Source organism: Mobula birostris, chromosome 24 (assembly GCF_030028105.1).
Source record: "Mobula birostris isolate sMobBir1 chromosome 24, sMobBir1.hap1, whole genome shotgun sequence".
In the NCBI taxonomy this organism is placed as follows: domain Eukaryota; kingdom Metazoa; phylum Chordata; class Chondrichthyes; order Myliobatiformes; family Myliobatidae; genus Mobula; species Mobula birostris.
The window spans coordinates 51,678,228-51,697,701 of record NC_092393.1 but is presented as its reverse complement, the minus strand read 5'-3'; the positions used below and the strand labels follow the sequence as shown (position 1 = coordinate 51,697,701).

Below are 19,474 nucleotides of genomic sequence, written 5' to 3'. Positions count from 1 at the left end.
ATCTAAAACAAAAGCCACTTGTAAACCAAATTGCTTAATATTAAATAGATTTCTCCATTTGTACAATAAGCAAATATCAATTATAATGAAATTTAAACTTAAGATTTACCAGCTTCTTAGTAAGATCTGGGTCATTATTTAAGGAATTCCTCAACTTCTGTAGAGATTGCATGAAGTCAACAAATCCAGCATTTGGCTGAAGTTCAAAAAGTAATGATGAGTAGCCTAATACAGCATCATGAAAGCAAGCCACACGGTCAACTTCAAGATCATTTTCACCAGCTGAGATTGAAGCCAAGTCAACGAACACCTTTAGTTCAGTTACATCTGGTACAGAAGAACAAAAAGAAAAAAATGCATTAAAATTTTTTGCACTGTTAAACAGTGCAGTTAAACAGCATAAATCCATATTTTTAATCAACAAATTAATGAAATGAAGATAAAATTGCATTTACTTTCAATTCACACTGCATTATTCATTTTACTTATTTCACTCATCACTTTTGCCAAGTTCTAAGTGGCAAAAATTTGTACTATAAGCACAATCTCTACTTGCTCTACCCTCTTGAAACATACTTTATGTGGCTCCCAGCCTCCAAGATTGTGCCTGAAGCCAAAAACACCTCACCATTGCCTCCGTCAAGATGCAGTAAACTTCAGCAGCTGCAGAGCTGCTAACACTCAGTTATTAGTGCTGCTGCTGTTCATTGAGGGGGATTGGGGAGCCAGTGGCAATTGAGCTGCAGATACTGGAAACTCATCAACTACTCTGTTGACATTTTGACAACGTATGGTGTCAGATGGCTTGTTCCACTGTTACTAAATGACATTTGATCAGAAACACTTTGGAAATAACTAAAAAATGTCTAAACAAGTTTGAGGTATAATCTTAGTAAATTATCTCTCAATAATTTAATTCAAAAATAAAACTGACATTGACAATTGAAAACATTATTGAAATAAATTTAAAAATATCAAGTGACTGACTTCATAGTGAATGTCAGTGAATGCATTCAACTGAATGGGCTCCAGTAGATTTACTTCTCTAAAGCAGCAAGTAACCAGATGCAAAGTGCAAAGAGCTCTTTAACTCAGTTAAGACATCGGAGCAGACCACATGACATGGGAGCAGGAGACATTGAAGACCAGAGGTGGAGAGGAGATCAAAATAATCATATTTTGCAACAATCTAGTAGCTTCCATTGTCATTGCTAGTAAGACTAATTGCTTTTGGTTTAAAAATCTAGATTATTAAAACAATTTAACTTTCACAAGTGTTATGATGGAATTAAAACCCAAGTCATTGGATTGTTGGTCCAGGTTTCCGGACTGACAAACCCCCCAAAAAAATCTGGTGTTGAAAATCTGAAATAAGAACAAAAAAATGCTGGATATCCTCCACAAATCAGTAACATTTGTAGGAAAAGAAACAGTTAGCATTTTAGGTTTAACATCCTTCATCAGGATTGGGAAAGAAAGAAAACGTTCAAATTGAGTTGCAAGAAGGGTGGCAGAGTGATGCAAGATAGCTCTAGAAGTATCTCTGATAAGGCAAGACCAAGATTACCGTCAGAATAAACTGTAAAAAAGAGCATTCTGGTCAATGGCAGTCAGCAAGAGAGGACATACAGCATTTTCTGATTAACATAACTATGAAACAAGGACAAGTAGAGCAAGAATACAGACCACGTAACGTAAAATTAGGAAATGCGGGGTTGAAGGCCATACCCAAAAGACCTGGCTGTGCTAATAAAGAGTATATAGAACCAAGTCAATCAGTTTTGGTAGGTGGGGTGTCTTGGCATCTTCTCAAACAGACAGAGGAAGTCAGTACCTCAAGCTGTAGAACTTGATACCAAGTCAAAAATGTTGTAATCTACCCACTCAGAAGATGAAGTGCAATTCCTCAAGATTATTTTGGGCCTCATTACAACAGTATAGGATTAGGGTTGCTCTTATGGATCCAATGTAGGTACACGGCAAAGTGATCACACAATTAGCATTTGGTTTCTCCTAATTGTAAAGCAGAGCACACTGTGAACAGTGAATGTGATATTGTAGGTTGAAGGAAGTACAAGTGACTTGCTACTTCATCTGTAAAGCCAATTTGAATCATGGATGGCTTTCATGAGCAAAGGACTCTCTCTTTCTGACTCGCCCCAATAAGTCATCGACAGACTGAATTATTTACAGCATATCCTTCAAACATTTCTGGCATTCCCTTTTAATGATATTACCTATATCTTATCCATCCCTCTGCCACACTCATTGCTATGTTAATATAAAGCATCAACTCTGTTCTCTTTCCACTGATGCTGCTTGGTCTGTTATGTATTTGGAGTATTTCCAGAATTTTACGCTTTCATTGCAGCTCTCTGGATCACTCACATGGCAACTTAAGAGCTCATCTACAACAGATCCCGCTAAAGGTCTGTAGCACTTATCAGGAAGAAAGCATTGTTTAGCAGGTAGGAGGAGGAAGCTACTGAAGGAAGTAGGAATCAATGAAATTCCTGGAAAGGGGAACCCCCAAAGAGAGAGAGAGACAGTACGTGTTAGGATGGATGATCCTTGGTAGCTTGTTTGACTAGTTACGCACATTTGGGATGCTGTCACAGCATAACGCATTATATACAGTTCTTCTCAGGGAATAAAAAGAGAAAATTCAAAACCTGAAATGCAGATATAATGGCTCCATTAAAATAAAGTCAAAACAGTTCACTTTAAAAATCAACTGGCAACAACAAAACTTTACTGAAAACTAGCTTCCAAAACCAATTTTCAAAAATTGGAATATAAACAATTCCTTCAGTATTGTTTGCAAAATCTTTTGTTTATTTACTTTTCAAAGCCTCTTTGATCCATTGCACAAATTGTTGTCTTTGAGTAAGCTCCTTCAAAGCTTCCATGAGAGGTTCTGTTATGTTAACAAGTTGATTCTTGGCTTGTATAAGCTGTTCATCTATGCAGTCCAGACTTTCATTCCTGTAGGACTTACCTGTCTAAACAAAAGAGTAAAATTGCACGTCATCTTATTTTAAATTAAACTACATATCCCATTTCAATTTTTTTTATTGGCAGGTAGTAAGGCTGTTTACAATCCAGAGCACGAAATTAGGATAAAGCAGTCTTGCTAGAAGACTAAAACACAGAGCACATCAGAAACAGCAGAACTAAAGTTCCAGCAACACACATAAAAGTTGCTGGTGAACGCAGCAGGCCAGGCAGCATCTCTAGGAAGAGGTACAGTCGATGTTTCAGGCCAAGACCCTTCGTCAGGACTAACTAAAGTTCCAGAACTAGTCAAAGTCATTATTGCTTTTTTTTGTTCTATCCCAATCACAATACTGACTCCCCGTCAATTCTTTTTCACTTCAGTGATCAATCTAATTTCTTCAGGTTACTGGTGTGTTATCAGCTTGTTTAAAAAAAAAACTAATGAAGAAAAACATAAGTGCACATGAATCATGGGTTTCATGGCAATGTAAAACAGTAATATAATACAAATCCCTCTCCGAATAAATGATAAGTTACTTTTCTTCTCTCTTTCTCCCACATCCTTACTTCTCTCTCCCTCTTTTTCAACTCTTTCAACCATTGATATCCTAAAGAAATTCAAGATTGTAATGTGAAACCTGAATGTTAAATTTAACAATTTCTCTTAAGACAAGTTTTTGTTTTGTTTTCCCAAATGTATTAAATCTGATGGTTTGCTATTTGTTTCAAATAAAAGCATAAACGGTTGGAGATACTCATCTGGTCAGGAAGCAATGATGTTGACCTCTAAATATCTTCAGCATTTTATGCTTTCAGTTTCAATTTCCAGCATCTGCTATTTTATTTTATTTAAGATAAGAGCCCATGGAATTACAGGAAAGTTACATACGTGGATAGAGCATTGGCTGATTGGCAGGAAACAGAGAGTGGGAATTGTGACGAGAATACACATAGATTAAGATGTTAGCTGGCCTGTGCTGGCACCAGTGGGATCAGCAGTTGGTCTGCCACCGTCTTCAGGAGACAGAGAGATAAGGAAAACAATGGAGCAGCATTTAGAGATGTTAATGAAGGGGAAGGAGAGCTGTCAAGATCGGCTCCCCCTTTGAACCCTGAACTGTTTGAAGTGATGGACAGGCGATACCCCAGCAGGGGGATAAAAAGGGACAGGTTCGCTAAGGCACACACACACGACACCCAAGGTAACAAGACCCTGGAAGAGGTGCGTCTCTCACAAGTCGGTGGGAAGTTTTGGAAGGCTGGTTGCGGGACCGGGCCATAGACGCACAGGGTGGAAAGGCACAATCGGCGGGAACCTGGTGTCTCTCCACCCTTGCCTGGGTGCCAGGTTCACGGCAGAGAAACGATCGTATCTGGAAACGGAGGGGTCACGGTCGATGACCTCAGATGGCATGACAAAGGACTCGCCTGACAGCTGACCGCGAAGGTCTGTGTGGAAGCCTTGAATATTCATTCATTTTGCTCTCTCTCTCTCCTTCCCCCCACTGTCCATCGCCATGGCAGCAATTACTGCGAACTGAACTGAACTAAATTGAACTGAACTTTGCGTCACTTTGAAACTGGTCATTTACCCCTAGACAACGATAGAGCTTGATTGATCCTGTTATCTTAATTGTGTGTACATGTATGTTTATCATTGCTGAACCGTTGCATTCATTATCCTTTTGATTAGAGTACTGTTTTGCTTGTTTCTTTAATAAAACTTTCTTAGTTCTAGTAATCCAGACTCCAACTGAGTGATCCATTTCTGCTGGTTTGGCAACCCAGTTCCGGGGTACGTAACATAAGTGGGGTTCTCGTCCGCGATTTTGAACGCTAAATTGGGACGGAGTAAATTGATTGGGTCAAAATTCCTGAAAGAAAGAAAAGACAAACAGCAGAAATGGAGGCTGAGGAAATTATAAAGGCGCCGACCTTGGAGGCATTAGAGGATGCCAGAAAAACGGAATTGGTAGCTGTGGCCAAACGGTTGAATCTTGCTAAGGGGAAGTTGACAATGAGGAGAGAGGAGATACACAGAGCTATCGTAGAGCACTATGTATCTAAAGGCGTGTTTCCCCAAGGCGAGCTGGAGGTGGTGTCTATTGAAAAACCTGCTGGAGACGCGGTACAGGTGCAGCTTGAAAAACTGAGACTCGAGCACGAGTTCCGGGTACGGCAGTTAGAACACGAAGAGAAGCAGTTAGAAAGGCAGGAGAAAGAGAGAGTTAGAAAGGCAGGAGAGAGAGAGAGAGAGAGAGAGAGAGAGAGAGAGAGAGAGAGACAGCTGGAGCGAGAGGAGAAACAGAGGGAAAGGGAATTCGAGCTGGAGAAGTTAAAGATAAGGGCAGAGCAGGGGCCCGTGCCGAACCAAGGTGGAGGGTTCCGGGCGATCCAGGAGGTTAGGCTGGTTCCCCCATTTGACAATACCGACGTGGATCGGTACTTTCTCCATTTTGAAAAAGTTGCTACAAGTCAGGACTGGCCGAGGGATAAGTGGGCTGTTTTGTTTCAGATGTACTTAAAGGAAAAGCCCAACAAGCTTACTCGGCTTCGTCCGCAGAAGATGCCCAGAGGTATGAGGTGGTGAAAGAGGCCATCCTCAGGATTTATGAGTTGGTCCCGGAGGCATACCGGCAGAGGTTCCAGAATGCGAGGAAGCAGTGGGGCCACACGTATTTAGAGTTTGCTCGTGAGATGCAGACATATTGTGAGCATTGGTGCGCCTCGAAGGGGGTACAGGGGGATTATGACAGACTGCTACAGCTGATCCTGATTGAGCAGTTTAAAGGTTGTGTCCCTGAGGGTATGAGACCCTACCTAGATGAGAAAGAGGCAGCCACATTAGCCGCAACTGCTAAGTTAGCGGATGAGTATGCGTTGACGCATAAAATGAAGTTTGCCCCGAGTAAAGGTTACCAGAAGGGCAGTCAGGACGGCGGGGAGAGTCTGCCAGAAAAGTCAGAAAGTAAGCCGGGGACTAACGAGAAGGATAAGGTAGACCGGGAGCAGTCTGGTAGGAAGTCTCTTGGGGTCGTCTGTTATAATTGCGGGAAAGTCGGACACTTTGCGCCCAGGTGCTTTGCCCCAAAGAAGGAGACGGGAAAAGGAAAAACAGCGATTTTGACTGGCTGTATCGAGCTGGTAAACGAACCGCTAGGGAAGGACAGGTCTGCCAAAGTTCAGGAAGGGCGCGAGAGGTTTATCTCGGCTGGATTGGTGTCAGTGAAGGAGGGGTTAAAACCAGTTCCAGTGCGGATCTGGAGAGACACGGGAGCGTGTCAGTCACTGATACTGAAGAGTGTATTAGAGTTTAGCTCAGAGACCCAGACTGGGGAGGTCAAGGTCAAAGGTATTGGGGAAGGGACAGAGGCCGTCCCTTTGCACCAGATACACTTACAAAGCAACCTGGTCTCTGGACTAGTCACGATCGGGGTGAGGCCCGAATTACCGATGAAAGGCGTGGAAGTCTTGCTCGGTAATGACCTCGCAGGGGGAATCGTGTTCCCAGCAGTGAGATTGACAGGTCAGCCTGCCAGCATTGAGGCCCCGCTCATGGACTCACAGGTTCATGACGGGACTGCTGTAGTAAATTTAGCTGAGACATTTCTGCCAGCCTTGTACGAGAAAGGGGTAGGAAGTGAAAAGAAGGAGTGTAGTGAGACAAGAGATAGTGAGGGAGCTGGGACAGACGTAGCATTAGCCAGGAAACAACTTGTGCAGGCGCAGGAGCAAGACGAGGGGCTGATGGTTTTGGCAGAGACAGCTCTCTCTGACACAGAATTAGCAAGGGAACTAGTAGGCTATTGTGTGGAGGAGGAAGTGCTAAGGAAGAAAGGGAAACCAAGTACCGTACCCGCAGATGAGGAATGGGGGGTGGTGCAAAAGAGTTATGGGGATGAGATTTTTAACCTGGCCCCCAAGGTACCCCCCGGTGGACATTTTGCGGTGCTGGAGGAAACAGTTGGTGGAATCATGAAAGAAGTTTACCGGCTGCACAGGAGGAAGGATGTTATTGATTATGGCCGACGCGAACTGAGACGGTCAAAGGCTTTTGATATGCTAACAAACCTAGTCGGTGTTAGCGCGGAAATCAATGAAGCTAGGGGCCCCCTGATAAGAGAAAAAAACCATTCTGAAAAGATGAGCATGGTATCGACCAGATGGGAGAAGGCTATTGTTTTGGCCAGCTCTGCTGATAAGGTCTCTCCTTTAATCCCCGAACAAAGTGACTCTTTAGGAGAAGTAATTAAACGACTCGCACACGTGTGTTTGATTGTCCCGAGGCGATGCAAAGAACTGGGACGTTGGGTGGTGCTTGTTCTACTAGGTCAACCTAGCAAGCAATATTCCTATAGAATGAGTAATTCAGTGACTAAAGGGCTGATGAACACAGAGGTGTGTATTGGCGATGTAATACGGCTGTCTGAAGCCAGCTTGATAGTGAACCTTGAAAAAAATGAGTTCGGCCACACGAGGGTCACCTACCTGGGAATTGTGGTGACACAGGGGCAGCTGGCAGCAATGCAAGCTAAAGTGCAGGCTATCTCTGACATCCCAACCCCGACAGACAAGAGGGCCCTCAGAAGGCTCTTGGAGATGGTGGGGTACTGTAGGAAGTTTTGCAATAACTCTGCGGTTACTACCACTCCCCCTCCCCCTCCTACTAAGCCCCTGCAAGAGAAAACTAAGTCGGAATGGGACGACCCTTGTTATTGTGGTCCAGGACGAAACCCAATGAGAGGTTACATTGATCGCAATTCATCAGTGTTTTTGGCCACTATGAAGTTTGCTAAGTTGGAGCCTGGTCTAAGGGATTGTTAATAACACATATAAAAGGAACAGAAAATGTGATGGCTGACTGACTGTCAGGTGTTGACAACTTCAAACTCGCTGTATTAGCCAAATAGCTGATAAAGATGTATATTTGTGTGTATCAAATAATGTATTCATGTTTGTAATTTTTACCCCCGGTAAAAATCCTTAAAGGGGGGAAGTGTGACGAGAATACACATAGATTAAGATGTTAGCTGGCCTGTGCTGGCACCAGTGGGATCAGCAGTTGGTCTGCCACCTGTCTTCAGGAGATAGAGAGATAAGGAAAACAATGGAGCAGCATTTGGAGATGTTAATGAAGGGGAAGGAGAGCTGTCAAGATCGGCTCCCCCTTTGAACCTTGAACTGTTTGAAGTGATGGACAGGCAATACCCCAGCAGGGGGATAAAAAGGGACAGGTTCGCTAAGTCACACACACACGACACCCGAGGTAACAAGACCCTGGAAGCGGTGCGTCTCTCACAAGTCGGTGAGAAGTTTTGGAAGGCCGGTTGCGGGACCGGGCCATAGACGCACAGGGTGGAAAGGCACGATCGGCGGGAACCTGGTGTGTGTCTACCCTTGCCTGGGTGCCAGGTTCACCGCAGGGAAACGATCGTATCTGGAAACGGAGGGGTCACGTTCGGTGACCTCAGATGACATCACAAAGGACTCGCCCGACAGCTGACTGCGAAGGTCTGTGTGGAAGCCTTGAATATTCATTCATTTTGCTCTCTCTCTCCTTCCCCCCACTGTCCATCACCATGGCAGCGATTACAGCGAACTGAACTGAACTAAATTGAACTGAACTTTGCGTCACTTTGAAACTGGTCATTTACCCCTAGACAACGATAGAGCTTGATTGATCCTGTTATCTTAATTGTGTGTACATGTATGTTTATCATTGCTGAACTGTTGCATTCATTATCCTTTTGATTAGAGTACTGCGTTCTTTGTTTCTTTAATAAAACTTTCTTAGTTCTAGTAATCCAGATTCCAACTGAGTGATCCATTTCTGCTGGTTTGGCAACCCAGTTACGGGGTACGTAACAGAATAAAGGGATCCTATTCTGGTTGGCTGCCGGTTACCAGTGGTGTTCCACAGGGGTCAGTGTTGGGGCTGCTTCTTTTTACATTGTACATCAACGACTTAGATTATAAAATAGATGGCTTTGTGGCTAAGTTTGCTGACGATACGAAGATAGGTGGAGGGGCCGGTAGTGCTAAGGAAACGGAGAGTCTGCAGAGAGACTTGGATAGATTGGAAGAATGGGCAGAGAAGTGGCAAATGAAGTACCATGTTGGAAAGTGTATGGTTATGCACTTTGGCAGAAAAAATAAACGGGTAGACTATTATTTAAATGGGGAAACAATTCAAAGTTCTAAGATGCAACGGGACTTGGGAGTCCTCGTACAGGACACCCTTAAAGTTAACCTCCAGGTTGAGTCAGTAGTGAAGAAGGCGAATGCAATGTTGGCATTCATTTCTAGAGGAATAGAGTATAGGAGCAGGGATGTGATGTTGAGGCTCTATAAGGCGCTGGTGAGACCTCACTTGGAGTACTGTGGGCAGTTTTGGTCTCCTTATTTAAGAAAGGATGTGCTGATGTTGGAGAGGGTACAGAGAAGGTTCACTAGAATGATTCCAGGAATGAGAGGGTTAACATATGAGGAACATTTGTCCGGTCTTGGACCGTATTCCTTGGAGTTTAGAAGAATGAGGGGAGACCTCATAGAAACATTTCAAATGTTGAAAGGCATGGACAGAGAGGATGTGGCAAAGTTGTTTCCCATAATGGGGGAGTCTAGTACGAGAGGGCATGACTTAAGGATTGAAGGGCACCCATTCAAAACAGAAATGCGAAGAAATTTTTTTAGTCAGAGGGTGGTGAATCTATGGAATTTGTTGCCACGGGCGGCAGTGGAGGCCAAGTCATTGGGCGTATTTAAGGCAGAGATTGATAGGTATCTGAGTAGCCAGGGCATCAAAGGTTATGGTGAGAAGGCAGGGGAGTGGGACTAAATAGGAAATGGATCAGCTCATGATAAAATGGTGGAGCAGACTCGACGGGCCGAATGGCCTACTTCTGCTCCTTTGTCTTATGGTCTTATTTTGGCGACTCCAAGAATTTGTCTACTTTGTCCATTTATAGTTGAGAATCACTCCACCAAGTTTCGAAATCCAGCCCTTGACAGCCCTTCATCATCATGACAGATTGTCCAGTCAACTTTATAAATCTCATTTGGTATCCTGAGACTTCAAATTAACTCCTAAAAGCTAACTTCCTTATTTTTTCTTCATAAATTAAAACACACTTGAATCACTCATCCTACACCAATGGATCACTCGGAAAGTTGCAGTTTACTACAACAGTGCTATTATTGTTTTGAAAGTCATTGTCAGCAGGTATTTTGGCTTAACAATAATGGGATTTGATTTGATTTCAAAGAGAAAGAGATCCTATGAAATCTTAGCCCACTCAAAAGAAAATACCTTACCAAGAGAAGAAATTAAAGGAAAATAACAAATAATTACACTTACCACAGTTAGTAATGTTTTCAGAACTGTGAAATTTCCGGTAAGGTTAAAAACACTCTGGATTTTTGCAATTAATTGGGCAGATTTAACAGCTAAGTGTATTTCATTGTATTCCTTAATTTGTCGGACTCGCTCTTCTATCCAGTTGTCTTCATTATCCGTGTCTATTCTACACATAATTTTTAAATCATCCCTTAGATCATCATATTTACCACGATAGTCTTTAAATAGGTCATCAACCTCTGCAAAAGTAAGACTCGCCTCCTTTACTTTTGCAAAAATTTTTTTGTACTCGTCTAAACATGGATCCCAAATCTTGGTACAAACATTTTCAAGAGATAATAGTGGTTCTTCTTCATTTGTTTCATCCTTTCCACAAAAAATCTGTGCCTGGTTTTCCCAGCACATTTGAAATATGTAGCTGTCTTTAAACTGGTGAATGTTTCTCGCCATTTCTTTTATCTCTTCACTTAATGAGAAGTAACCAACTGTTGGGGAGAATGGTACTGAATATTCCGTACCCATCTGCTTTACAGTCACTACATCACTTAGCTTCATCGATCGAACATCATCTGCAAGCAATTTTTCAGGTTCCTCAATTTCCACTGCAATTAAAGAGAAAATCAGACTAATATTTTACAGAAATACAAGTTTTCTTCCTAAAACAGAACTTAATCCTTTTTTGCTCTGCAGAAAAATGTAAAGCTACATTCTAGGTCAGAAAAATCACACAGCAGATGCCTAGATCAGCCAAACAAACACATTTTAAATATAGTGGCTCCCTTTAGGCACTCCCTCTCCATGTGCAACAGTGGTGTCCAAAACACTTAATCCCAAATCGAAAGACACTTTAACATTTAAATAAAAGTAATGTAAAAAGTGATACCTTTCACATATTCATAGATTTTTCTACACATTTGCAAAAGACTTTCCACCCAATTTTTCTCTTCAAAGAATTTAACAACTTCTTTTTGTCGCCAAGTCAACACTAGATTTAGGTATTTGAATGATTTGTCTTGCTCTGCAAAAATATAAATGCATATAAAAACCCATACATTTATTTCAGATATTTTCATATGGAGATACCATTTTATGAACATGAAAGAGCTTAACAAAATTTTCTTACTCGTCATGTGTAGAGACTTAAAGTTGTTTTCCTTTAATAAAATAAACTCTAAATGTTTTATTTGGATAGAGCCATCACAAAGTTTGCTCGTCACCTCAGACAATACATTTTCTGCCAATGCCATCAGGTCTTTAGCTTTATTTGACAGCTGTTCAGTGATACTGTTATTCATTCCTATTTTTAAAAAAAGATAAAAATATATTAGGTGGAGGAGAATATAAAATCAAAATGTTAAAGACATCAGTTTACAACAGTAACAATAAAAAAGACTTGGTAGAATTGGATATGCTGGCAGATTTATATTTGCTCAGGAATAACAGAACAGTACAGAAACAGTATTAAGTCTCACGACACCTAAAATGACCATGATGGCAATTTCATGGCATACTGCAACTTAAACTCTTACGTTAAGTTAAAAATCTACCTTGCCTGAAGGATGTGCAATTGCCTTGACCAGTTAGTCCAATGTTTTTTGGAAGAAATCCCCACTTGTTCATGTTTAGAAAAATGAGCCCAGTATACAGTCCCTATAAAAAAAGTATTCATCCCTCTTGGAAGTTTTAATGTTTTACTGTTTTACAACATTGAATCAGATTGGATTTAATTTGGCTTTTTTAACACTGATTAACAGAAAAAGGCTCTTTCACGTCAAAGTGAAAGCAGGTTTCTCGAAAGTGATCCAATTTAATTAAAATATAAAGCACTAAATAATTGATTGCACAAGTATTCACTCCTCCCCCCACTTTAATATGACAGGCTTTTGGTGCAGCCAATTGGTTTTAAAAGACAGATAATTAGTTAAATGGAGATCTGTTTTTGGAGACCTGCATGCAGTCAAGATGTTTCAATTGACAGTAGCAAAAATACACCTGTATCCAGAAGGTCCAACTGCTGGTGGATCAGTATCCTGGCAAAAACCACACCGTGGAGGCAAAAGAACACCCCAAGCAACTCCGTGAAAAGGTTATTGAAAAGCACAAGTCAATAGATGATTGCAAGAAAATTTCCAAGTCACTGAATATCCCTTGGAGTACAGTTAAGTCAATCATCAAGAAATGGAAAGAATATGCACAGCTGTAAATCTATCTACAGCAAGCCATCCTCAAAAACTGAATGACCATGCAAGAAGCAGACTACCAAGAGACCTATGACAAGTCTGGAGGAGTTACAAGCTTCAATGGCTGAGATAGGAGAGACTGCACATACAACAACTGTTGCCCGCGTGCTTCACCAGTTGCAGCTTTATGGGAGAGTGGCAAAGAGAAAGCCAGTGTTGAAAAAAAAACTCACATGAAATCCCTGCTAGAGTTTGCCATAAGGCATGTGGGAAACTCTGAAGTCAGCTGTAAGAAGGTTCTATGGTCTACTGAAACCAAAATTGAGGTTTTTGGCCATTAGACTAAATGCTACTTTTGGCATAAGCCAAACACACCATCCCTACCGTGAAGCATGGTGGTGGCTGCATCATGCTGTGGGGACGCTTCACTGTAGCAGGCCCTGGAAGCCTTGTGAAGGTAAAGGGTAAATTGAATGCAGCAAAATACAGGGAAATCCTGGAGGAAACCCTGTTGCTGTCTGCAAGAGAACTGCAACTTGGGAGAAGATTTGTTTTCCAGCAAGACAATGACCCAAGCATAAAGCCAAACCTACACAGGAATGGCTTAAGAACAACAAAGTTAACAGAACATACAAAATATACAGTATATTACAGGCCCTTCGGTCCACAATGTTGTGCTGACCATGTAACCTACTCTAGAAACTGCCTAGAATTTCCCTACCACAGCTCTCTATTTTTCTAAGCTCCACGTACCCATCAAAGAGACCTATCTCTTAAAAGACCCTATTGCATCCACCTAAACCACTGTCACCGGCAGTGCATTCCATGCACTCACCACTTTCTGTGTGAAAAACTTGCCCGACATCTCTGTACCCACTTCCAAGCAGCTTAAAGCTATGCCCCCCTATGTTAGCCATTTCAGCCCTAGGAAAAGACCTCTGGCTATCCGCACGATCAATGCCTCTCATCATCTTATACATCTCTATCAAGTCACCTCTCATGCTTTGTCACTTCAAGGAGAAAAGACCAAGTTCACTCAATCTATTCTCATAAGGCATGCTCTCCAATCCAGGCAATGTACTTGTAAATCTCCTCTGCACTCTTTCTATAATATCCACATCTTTCCTTTAGCGAGGTGACCAGAAATGAACACAGTACTCCGAGTGGAGTTTAACCAAGGTCTTATATAACTGTAGCATTACCTCACGGCTCTTTAACTCTATCCCACGGATGATGAATGCCAACACACCATACACCTTCTGCAACACTGTCAACCTGTGCAGCAGCTTTGAGTGTCCTATGGACACAGACCCCAAGATCTCTCTGATTCTGCACACTGCCAACAGTCTTACCATTAATAATATATCCTGCCTTCAAATTTGACCTTCCAAAATGAACCACTTCACTCTTATCTGGGTTGAACTCCATCTGTCACTTCTCAGCCCAATTCTGCAGCCTATCTATGTCCCACTGTAACCTCTGACAGCCCTTCAGACTATCCACAATATCCCCAACCTTTGTGTCATCAGCAAACTTACTAACCCACCCTTTTACTCTTTCATTTATAAAAATCACAAAGAGGAGGGGTGGAAAAACAGATCCCTGTGGAACACCACTGATCACTGACCTCCATGCAGAATACGAACCATCTACAACCACTCTTTGCCTTCTGTGGGCAAGCCAATTTTGGATCCACAAAGCAAGGTCTCCTTGGATCCCATGCCTCCTTACTTTCTGAATGAGCCTTGGATGGGGAATCTTATCAAATGCCTTACTGAAATCCATATACACTACATCCACTGCTCTACCTTTATCAATGTGTTTTGTCACAGTACACCCTCAAAGAATTCAATCAGGCTCTTAAGCATCAAGTCAAGTCACTTTTTATTGTCATTTCAACCATAACTGCTGGTACAGAAAATAGTAAAAATGAGACGTTTTCCAGGACCATGGTGCTACATGAAACAATACAAAAATTACACTGAACTATGTAAGAAAAAACACAAAAACTACACTAGACTGCAGTCCTATCCAGGACTGCATAAAGTGCACAAAACAGTGCAGGCACTACAATAAATAATAAACAAGGCAGTAGGCATGGTAGAGGGTACAGTAGGTTGGTGTCAGTCCAGGCTCTGGGTATTGAGGAGTCTGATGGCTTGGGGGAAGATACTGTTACATAGTCTGGTCGTGACAGCCCGAATGCTTCGGTGCCATTTTCCAGATGGCAGGAGAGAGAAGAGTTTATATGAGGGGTGTGTGGGGCCCTTCATAATGCTGTTTGCTTTGCGGATGCAGCGTGTGGTGTAAATGTCTGTGATGGCGGGAAGTGAGACCCCGATGATCTTCTCAGCTGACCTCACTATCCGCTGCAGGGTCTTGCGATCCGAGATGGTGCAATTTCTGAACCAGGCCGTGATGCAACTGCTCAGGATGCTCTCAATACAACCTCTGTAGAATGTGGTGAGGATGGAGGGTGGGAGATGGACTTTTCTCAGAAAGTAGAAACACTGCTGGGCTTTCTTTGCTATGGAGCTGGTGTTGAGGGACCAGGTGAGATTCTCTGCCAGGTGAACACCAAGAAATTTGGTTGCTGTTAACGATCTCTATGAAGGAGTCGTCGATGTTCAGCGGAGAGTGGTCGCTCCGTGTCCTTCTGAAGTCAACAACCATCTCTTTTGTTTTGTTTAATTCAGAGACAGATTGTTGGCTCTGCACCAGTCCGTTAGCCACTGCACCTCCTCTCTATATGCTGACTCATCATTCTTGCTGATGAGACCACCACAGTCGTGTCATCGGCGAACTTGATGATGTGGTTCGAGCTGTGTTGCAGCACAGTCGTGGGTCAGCAGAGTGAACAGTAGTGGACTGAGCACACAGCCCTGGGGTGCCCCCGTGCTCAGTGTTATGGTGTTGGAGATGCTGCTTCCAATCCGGACTGACTGAGGTCTCCCAGTTAGGAAGTCTAGGATCCAGTTGAAGAGGGAGGTGTTCAGGCCCAGTAAGCTCAGCTTTCCAATCAGTTTCTGAGGAATGATTGTGTTGAATGTTGAACTGAAGTCTATGAACAGCATTCGAACATACGTTCCTTTTTTGTCCAGGTGGGTTAAGGCCAGGTGGAGGGTGATGGCAATGGCACCGTCTGCTGAACGGTTGGGACGGTACGCGAACTGCAGGGGGTCCAGTGAGGGGGGCAGCAGGGTCTTGATGTGCCTCATGACAAGCCTCTCGAAACACTTCATGGTGATGGATGTGAGTGCAACGGGACGGCAATCATTGAGGCAGGACACTGAAGACTTCTTCGGCACGGGGACGATGGTGGCGGCCTTGAAGCACATAGGAACAACGGTGCTGCTCAGGGAGGTGTTGAAGATGTCAGTGAGAATATCTGCTAGCTGGTCTGTATGTCCCCTAAGCACTCTGCCAGGAATATTGTCTGGTCCAGCAGCCTTCCGTGGGTTGACCCTGCGCAGGGTTCTCCTCACATAGGCCACGGTAAGACATAGCACCTGGTCATTTGGAGGAGGGGTGGTCTTCCTCGCCGCCACATCATTATCCCGCCTCAAACCCAGCGTAGAAGTTGCTCAGCGCATCTGGGAGGGAGGCATCACCCGCACAGTCAGGTGATGTTGTCCTGTAGTTGATGTCTTGAATGCCCTTCCACATGCACCACGTGTCTCCACTGTCCTGGAAGTGGCTGTGGATTTGCTGGGCATGTGCACGCTTTGCCTCTCTGATGGCCCGGGACAATTTGGCCCTCGCTGTTGTTAGCGCTGCCTTGTTGCTTGCTCTGAAGGCGGAGTCAGGGGTCTTCAGCAGCGCACGCACCTCCGCTGTCATCCATGGGTTCTGGTTAGCATGTGTAGTGATGGTCTTAGCCACAGTGACATCATCAACGCACTTGCTGATGTAGCTAGTCACTGATGCCGTGTACTCCTCTAAGTTGGTAGAGTCGCCATCGGTTGCAGCCTCCTCGAACATGTGTCAGTCAGTGTGCTCAAAGCAGTCTCGGAGAGCAGAGATGGCTCCTGCTGGCCAGGTTTTCACCTGCTTCTGAACTGGTCTGACCTACCTTTGACAAACCCATGCTGACTATTCCTAATCAGATTACTTCTATCCAAATACTCATGAATCCTGCCTCTCAGGATCTTCTCCAACAACCTGCCCACCACTGAAGAAAGACTCACTGGTCTATAATTTCCTGGGTTATCCCTACTCCCTTTCTTGAACAAAGGAACAACATTGTCAACCCTCTAATCCTCCGGTACTTCTCCTGTCCCTATTGATGATGTAAAAATCATCGTCAGAGGCTCAGCAATCTTCTCCCTCGCTTTCCACAGTAGCCTGGGGTATATTTCATCTGGTCCCGGCAACCTATCGAACATAATGTTTTTTAAAAGCTCCAGCACATCCTCTTTCTTAATGCCTATATGCTAAAGTGTTTTGGTCCACTGTAAATCATCCTCACAATTACCAAGGACCTTTTCCCTGGTGAATGTCCTGGAGTGGCCAAGTCAGAATCCAGACCTCAATTCAATTGAGAATTTGTGGCTGAACTTTAAAAGGGCTGTTCACTCACAATCGCAACCCAATCTGACAGAGCATGAGCAGTTTTGTAAAGAAGACTGAAGAAAAACTGCAGTGTCCAGATGTGCAAAGTTGATATTGACGTATCCACACAGACTAAAGACTATAACTGCTGACATTTACTAAATACTGATTTGAAGGGAGTGAATACTTATGCAATCAATTATTTTGTATTTTATATTTGTAATTTTGTAGATCACTTTGTAGAAATGTTTTCACTTTGACATGAAGAGTTTTTTTTCTGTTGATTGGTGTAAAAAAAAAGCCAAATTAAAACCACTGTGATTCAATGTTGTAAAACAATAAAACATGAAAACTTCCAAGGGAGGTGAATACTTTTTATAGACATTGTATGACTCATAATGGTTTAAGGACACTATTATAGCCCCATGATCAGAAAAAATAGCACATCCATTAGAGGTATGCATTTATGTGAACATCCTAACTGAATCGTCTCTATTATTAAAATCTAACAAATGCCAGGTAGGTTTGAACACAGCAGATTGAAAAACACCGACTTAGTCAACTATGTTTCATGGACTTGGATGTGAGAACAAGTATTTTCAAACTGATGGAAATACTCTTCGATCGCTGAATGAAGAATAACAATTAGGGCGTGAATGAATTAGAGCATGGTATTCCAAAATCTGAACAGCTATGGTGCTTGAAGAATGGTAGAAAATTTGAGCTTTTAACTGAAACAAGTCTCAGTAGAAACAATGAAGAGTTAGAAAGAGGTGACAATGGTCCAAAGATGGGCATATTGTCCAGAGAAAAATAAAATGCTTTGCAAACATTTCTAAATTACAACAAGCTTCAACAGATTTACCCCATTATGGCAACTTTTTGATGAACTAATTATATAGGGAACACACACAAAATGCTGAAGGACCTCAGCAGGCTAGGCTGCATCTATGGAAAAGAGTACAGTCAATGTTTTGGGCTGAGACCCTTAATCAGAACTGGAGAAAAAAAAGATGAGGATTCAGAGTAAGAAAGTGGGTGGAGGGGAGGAGGAAGCACAAAGTGATAGGTGAAACTGGGAGGGGGCAGGGCTGAAGTAAAGAGCTGGGAAGTTGATTGGTGGAAGAGATAGAGCTGGAGAAGGGGGAATCTGATAGGATGGGACAGAAGGGCAGGGAAGAAAGAAAAGGGGGAGGAGCACCAGAGGGAGGTGATGGTCAGATAAGGAGACAAGGTGAGAGAGGAAAATGGGAATGGGGAATGGTGAAGGAGAGAGAAAGGGGCATTAACGGGAGCTCAAGAAATCGACGTTCAGGTTGGAGGCTACCAAGACAGAATACAAGCTGTTGCTCCTCAAACCTGAGTGTGGCCTCAAAGCAACAGAAAATGAGGCCATGGACTGACATGTCAGAATAGAAATGGGAAGTGGAATTAAAATGGGTGGCCACTGGGAGATCCGGCTTTTTCTGTCAGATGGAGCATAGGTGCTCAGCAAAGCAGTCTCCCAATCTGCGTTGGGTCTCACCGATATACATATGAGGCCACAACAGGAGCACCAGATATAGTAGATGACCCCAAAAGACTCACAGGTGAAGTGTTGCCTCACCTGGAAGGACCAGAAAACATAATACTTATTCTTGTCCAATGTGAACTCCTGACAGCTTCTATCTCTTCCTCAATGAGGGTGATGAGCTCTTTTTTTTTTAATTCAGCACTAGGATATACCATCTTTAATTACCAACAAATTTAACTTGACTACGCATGAATTAGAATATGATGTATCCCATAATGTAGTTACAATACAAACAGAAATATCCACCTTAAGTACAGTATACAAAATATACACATTTACACATCCCCATTACTAAAGAAATGGAATATTCCACTGTGCATGGTGGGAAAGGCACCATAAAGCTAGCCTGAGCATCAGCTCTGTTTCCGACTCATTATGAGAATATACCAGGAAAGAAATGAAGTCCATGCACTCAGCGCAACAATAGCAGAATGACAAGCCAATGTTTGTGTCACCGTGAATGCATGTGTGTAAGGAGTGTGTTTACCGAGTGTTCTCCATCACCCAGAGTATGTGGTAAAGAAAAGGCTTTCTTAAAAGAATTTTTTTCAACTTTTGAGTTTCCTGAGTGATCCTTACATTCCAAGAGTGCAAGGTGAAAAATTAGCTTTTAACTCTGCCCTTCTGCCCTTGCTCAAGAGTTTCCCCGCTTTCTTAAACAAGGCAGATAAGTAAACTCCAGACTCACATAGTTGTAGTTTAAAGACAGTTTTATTATTCACCAACGCATTACAATGCACAAGGAGCTGAGTAAAAAGTACTTCTCAGTGTTCTCACAAAAGTTAGATTCAAATATTGATTAAAAGTCCTTTAACT

General features: G+C 42.7%; 1 protein-coding gene across 2 annotated transcripts in view; it reads right to left on the bottom strand.

Annotated features, from left to right (window-relative positions):
• Nucleotides 1-19,474, bottom strand: part of LOC140187150 (E3 ubiquitin-protein ligase rnf213-alpha-like) — a 225,481-nt gene that overhangs the window by 152,860 nt on the left and 53,147 nt on the right. For both annotated transcript variants that reach the window (XM_072242138.1, XM_072242139.1), the window contains exons 17-21: nt 11,478-11,651; nt 11,238-11,372; nt 10,355-10,956; nt 2,843-3,002; nt 110-327 (exon numbers count right to left, since the gene is read on the bottom strand). In XM_072242138.1, the coding sequence (XP_072098239.1) occupies nt 110-327; nt 2,843-3,002; nt 10,355-10,956; nt 11,238-11,372; nt 11,478-11,651 (1,289 nt within the window). The remainder of the gene's footprint in view (nt 1-109; nt 328-2,842; nt 3,003-10,354; nt 10,957-11,237; nt 11,373-11,477; nt 11,652-19,474) is intronic.